Here is a 6,161-nt window from a genome sequence, read left to right on the forward strand (position 1 = left end):
CGGTTACCCGTATCCGACCCGACTATCCGGGTATTTACCGGGTAGTCATTGCTCCGTATCCAACCCGAATCCGAAGCTTCAGTATCCGGGTATTACCCATATCCGTTCCGAATATAAAAATACCTGAATCTGTATCCGAAAAAACGGGTATTTGCACTATCCGTATCCGGTACCCGACGGGTATACCCGACCCGTTTTCACCCCTAGCATCGAGTGAGATGGGCCTGAGACCCACCTAAAGTTTATCATAGTGGTAACATGTTCTATGTGATCGGAGATCCCATGAACTAGAATGGTGAAACAAGGTAGTGGTAGACTGAGAGGAAAGGCCCTTAATAAGGTTTATTTCATATGCACACCTTTCCTTAATGTAAGGTAGGTTGATGTTTACACCTTAATATGTTCCAAGTGGCTTTGTGAAGTAAAGATGTTGTCCTACAGAACATCTTTAGAGGAACATACCTATATGGGTTAGCTGCTAGTAATAGTTGAGATCTAGGTAGTCTCTAGATATCCATGAAAGGTTATGGAGTTTGACTTATATGCTCCAACCAAAGGGGATGCGCTCGGCAATCTAGTACTGGTAAAGAGTTTAGATGAAACTTATTCCACGCAAAACTGCCAATTCAAGGCCTAGTCCATTGTGCAGTTGTGGTCAAGTGTAGTCTAGATTCTAGGTGGATGTTCAACTTAACAGTCTCCATCGAAACACTAGTATATCAAACGTTTGAGATGATGAGAGCATGTTAGTGTTACTTAGCATTTGGTGAGGATTATTGAATTAATGTGGGCCTGGTCCAAATTAATATTCAATAATAGTCAATGCTAAAGGCCCACTTTAATGCTTCGGTGTACTAGTACTTTAGTACCATACCGGAAGTTCAAGGGACAATTCAATAAACTTAAATAGGTGGACCATTGGTGCATCTATGGAGAAGCTGAGAAAAGGATGAAGGACCGCCACACACGCGTGCGCCGCTGGCCGAGCCGGGTAGTGGCCGAGGCCGTGGCCGTGGTAGATCGGACCTTGGTACGAATATTCCTTCCTAACAGTTGCGCATTTTGTCTAGAGTGAAGACCGTCCATTATTGTCGTACGTTACTGGTCGTTTCCTGTGTTTTGGTTAGTAACGGACGAGCTGTAATGGCTGTCAGCTAGTAACGGCCGTCTCTGATGGCGTCAGTTTCTAGCTGGCTGTAATGGTAGCTCTGATGGCGACCATTATTGTTCGTTGGCTTCCCTCTGCGCGTGTATATATACGTAGGAGGTGAAGCTGCTTCTAGTGACGATAGCATAGTATGTACGAACAGTCTCAGACGTGTTGCACACAACCATTTCCGTCCCACCTTCTGCGAGCACAAAAATGTGGGAGAGCAGGTCTCCGAAATCGCCGTCCGCAGAGCTACACTTGCACGGGTGTGCAAGCGATTAGGTTTTTGGGGAGCGTACTCGCAATGGCTCGCTCCGTCCGCTCGACCAATGCTAATTCAGTTCTTCGTCATCGGTGCTGTTCGTGGGACTGCACTGCGTACATCTGTCTACATCGACTGTGTATGACTACATCGAACATACACACGAGATGTCTCGTGTGAATGAAGCCACTGATGCCTTAAGTATCGGTCCCTCCGTAGGGTACACTTTGTTCTTAGTATTTGTGCATATTTTACCGTTGTTTACTGCTTATGTGAGTACTGATACATATATGCACATACATATCGTCACATATATCACTGTAATTTTCTGGATTAAATTAAAATTAAAAATACCTATTTCTTTAACAGCTGACTCTAGTGACTCCAACAACATTCTTGTCTAGATTCGTCACTGACGCACAGCGTAAGGACTCTAGACTAAACTAATCTACCGTCTAACCGTTCAGGTGCCAAATTTGGTATTCAGCACAAGTTAAACAGATGATTAAATGGAAATAACATACACCGTGCATGTATTATTTACATAGTGTTCAAATAGGGTAAACGACCGTTAGACGAACAGTGATTAAATACATCATTGATATAGAACTTGCGTACAGCTAGAAACGACATAGATCAAAGAAATGTATCTCGAGACTTAATGATTTCAACAATACATACTACAGGGGCAGCAGTGCACAAAAACTGTACGTCGACGTCCCACACTATCCTGCTATAAATAGGACCTCAAATCAAACTCTCTCCTCACACCAGCACAAGCAAAACATACATAGAGCAGCAGACCAGCAGCTCGACGATCTACTATAGCTAGCTAGAAAGCATATATTAGATCCAATTAATGGCAAAATCCGCACAGGCATCAGCTGCGCTGCTCATCGCCGTGTTGGCGACCCTCGCCATGATGGAGAGCGCCCACGCCATCTGCGGCATGGCAAACGAGGACTTCAAGCTGTGCCAGCCTGCGGCAGCGGCCAACGACCCGACGGACAGCCCGTCGGCGGAGTGCTGCGCCGCGCTGGGTAAGGCTGACCTCGGGTGCATCTGCCGCTACAAGGGTGTCGCCGGCATATGGATGAGGATCTACCACATCGACCCCAGCCGCGCCATGGCGCTGCCGGGCAAATGCGGCCTCACAATGCCAAGCAACTGCTCCTGATGCGCGTGATGCCGTGATTGACGTGCTGGCCCCTGGCCGGAAACAAGTTGTGTGTGTATTCTCGTACGTATATATATGTTATGGGTAGCTAAATAAGTGGAGCTCGAGATGATGAAATGCCCTGTGCTCCTTGATGGCTGCTTCATCTAGCTAGTTTTGGTTTGAGTGTGTGATTGTGTGCGTGCGCGTGTGTGCTGAAAGCTCAACGTGTACCTTATTATAGGGAAAGATCTATGGAATACAAAATATGGATCGGATATATGAGCCTGTTCCAATTTTCAAATTACAATATTTCTAATAATGTGCGCTTCAAGTAAGTATATGATATCTTGCATGACAACACTTTCTTTGGGGTCAGCTTAGATTATCTAAATCTCCTCTTTGTAGTAGTGATACGACACCTTTTTTTGCCTTTTTGGGCGGAGACGGTTCAATCAGAAGCTGCATCTTTAGCTGCCTCGAAACTGTGATATATCAGATGGATGATTATGTGATATCCTGTTCCAAGGCTTAATACAATTATGATAGAATACATATACTAAATAAAATACATCCTTCTTTTCGGAAACATATCTCAAAAGAATCTCTATGTTAAGCATGCTTGGCATAGCAATCTTAGGATGGATGACCGACCGGATAGTCTTCTCGGGTGCACATGAGTGAGAATAAAGTGTGCACAAAAGACTCGTGTTACTCTATGGGGTTCTCGCGTGTGCATGAGTGAGAATAAAACGTGCACAAAAGACTTGTGTTGGTTTGTGGGGATTGTCTATTATGCTAGAGGACTGCTAGGAGTAAGTAGTGCATGTAGGCTTAGAGTGGCCACATGACATATGACATATGATGACACTAGACACATAGACATGGCCAAGAGGGGAAGTTCCTGACTTAGGATTGACTAACAAGGACGTTAGTCTTTTAAGTGGATGGATTGTGATATCCCGTCCCGGGTGGATTGTGTGATTATCTAGTCCAATACTTAATAAGAATGACAGAATACTCGTACTAATAAGTTGCATCTTGTTTTTTTGAAAGCCTATCCTAAAAGAATCTCTCATTAAGTGTGCTTGGCCCAAAGTAATCTTGGGATGGGTGACCGACCGGGGAAGTCTTCTCGGGTGAGCATGAGTGAGGTCAATGTGCACATAAAAGACTTTTGTTGGTATGTGAGGATGATCTATGATCCTAGAGGGCAGCCATGAGTAAATACATCGGTCCGAGAGTGGACGATGTGTTACAGAAACCAAGCCGTCTCTGAATATATATATATTTATAGAGGTAGCTATTAAACCATTTGTAGAGGCGTCTGGTGACAACAATCATCTCTATAGAAGCATTTACAGAGGCGGCTCAATTAGAACACAACAGGGATCACGAATACTCTTATATGCTAGGCATCTAGCCGATGGGAGTTAAGTTTATCCCTGTTAACCACATTGGCACCCAATGGGAATTAAATAACTCCGTTGGTGACCCTTATAGCTGATGGAAGTTATATAACTCCAGATGGCTGCGAGTCTAGTCGACGGGAGTTGACTTATGGGCTCACCATAATTGACAACTCATGTGGCTCCCCCCTTTCTCTCTCTCACTCACTCTCCCTCTCTCTCTCCATAGGCTCCCCCTCTCTCTCTCACTTGGCCACTCGCCCACCTCTGCACCGTCGCCCAGCGCACCGCCCACGCCCTTGCTAGCCGCAACCACCACCACCGACCACTACTGTTGCCCAGCCATGTGTTGGAACTCGCTCTCAGCAGCAAGAAGGCCAACAAGGGTGAACGGTGGTGACAACAGGGTTACGTGCACGGGGGCAATAGCTCTGTTGATCTAGCCTCTCACGGGCACTGTGCGGGGGTATTTATAGGTATCTGAGTGCCCAGCGTCTTGTGTTAAGGACGCATGTGCCCTCAGACACCTATTTTATCCCCAGAATATTCCCATAAAGCAGGGTTACAGACCGTAATTACAAGTATTCCTTTACAAGTTAGGCCCGTAATACAGAGGCGGCCACGCGGGGCCCGTTACAATGGGCCAGATCGCACGTGGGCCTTGGGACTGAACGAGGACGCGCCGTGGTAGGACGTCGCCGCAGGCCTTCGTCAAAGTGCCGAGTCCTGCGAAGGGTGTCCCTGCCCGCTTTGTCTCTGTCGGACCAGCGGCTGCAGCGAAGGCCTCGAGCGAAGGGTGGCGTCTTTGCCTTCGCCCCAACATTTGCCCTCCGAGGGACCAGTTCGACAAAGTCACCTGGTGCCGAAGACGTCGCTAGATGGCGGAGACGCTGCCCTCGCTCGAAGTGGTTCCGCGGGGGTTTTTGATGTGACCGTTGATGGACGGCGTACTGTTGGATTGCGGGTTTCCCGAAGCGTCGCGGCCTGTCGGATTGCGGGTTTCCCGAAGAGCCGCGCCCCGCCTATAAAAGGGGGCGGGGGCGGCGCTTTTTGAACTCTGCCTTCCGCGCTCCGTAAAACCCTAGCCGCCCGCCGTCTTGCTGCTCCTTTTCCTCCGCTGCTCCCTTAGCTCGCCGGCGTTCTGGCTCGAGTGAAGCAGACCGCCCGCCGCCGACGACGGTACGTAGCAATGCCATCCTCTTCTTCCTCCGCCGACGCCGCGTCGCCGGCCGCCGCCTCGTCTGAGGAGACGTTGAGTAACGTGGAGGTGGAGGAGTTGCGCGCCGGCGACTCTGTTGAATTTGGTGTGTCACGGATGACGTCAGCCCGTATTGAAGATATGCAGCGGTTGGGCTACTTTGGCGGCGGGGTCGCCCGTGCTCCGGGGACGGAGGAAGTCCCCGAGCCGGAGGGCGAGTTGGTTGTTTTCGAGGCGTTCTTCGTCGCCGGACTCCGCTTGCCTGCGCACCGTTTTGTCAGCGAAGTCCTGCGTAGATTCAGCGTTCAAATACATCAGCTGACACCGAACGCCATAGTGGCGCTGGCGAAGTATGTCTGGGCGACGACTTCGTACGGCGGACAGCCGTCAGTTGAAGTTTTTGCGAAGAATTATTGTTTGCATTGGCAGAAAAGGATGGTTGAGGACGGAGTTGCCCAGTTCGGGTCATGCACATTCACGCCGAAGACCGGCAAGACCACAATGCCAGTAGTGGAGTTGGTCCCGTGCGCCCGCAACAAGTGGGGCAATTGGAATGAATTTTGGTTTTATGTTGCTGAGGCTACTGTCGAAGGCCATGAAGGGCTACCCGTGTCCTTAATGTGCTCTCACTATTACTCTGCGTATCCACCTTATGAAGTGGCAGAAGAGGATGCAGACGAAGGGGCCCTTCGGTGCGCCGCCGGTCAGAGCAGCGGTCGAGATTTAGTTGAAGAGTTCGTGGCGTACGGGGTCTGGCCCTTGGCGCACGGCTGGGCGCTGGGCGAAGTATGCCCTCGCCAGATGCCCTTTCACGGAGGAAGGGTGGTGCGAAGTCCTGCCTTCGCACTGAATTTGCGAAACCGTGACCCGGCCGCCTTTGTGCGTGATGCGGAGGGCTTGGCGGTGCGGCTCGTGGGGCGTTACGTGCCGAGGACGGAAGGCCAGCGCAGCTTTGACATCCGCGGGTCAAATGAACGTTTGAACAG

At 49.5% G+C, this 6,161-nt stretch overlaps 1 protein-coding gene across 1 annotated transcript; it reads left to right on the forward strand.

Moving 5' to 3' along the window:
* The first annotated feature begins 2,179 nt into the window (after nt 1–2,179).
* On the forward strand, nt 2,180–2,848 carry LOC100284641 (PVR3-like protein). The gene has a single exon (NM_001157536.2). It carries the CDS (start codon nt 2,272–2,274, stop codon nt 2,587–2,589), a length of 318 nt encoding a protein of 105 aa, NP_001151008.2. The 5' UTR covers nt 2,180–2,271; the 3' UTR covers nt 2,590–2,848.
* Nucleotides 2,849–6,161: the final 3,313 nt, after the last annotated feature.

This window comes from Zea mays, chromosome 7 (genome assembly GCF_902167145.1).
Source record: "Zea mays cultivar B73 chromosome 7, Zm-B73-REFERENCE-NAM-5.0, whole genome shotgun sequence".
In the NCBI taxonomy this organism is placed as follows: Eukaryota; Viridiplantae; Streptophyta; class Magnoliopsida; order Poales; family Poaceae; genus Zea; species Zea mays.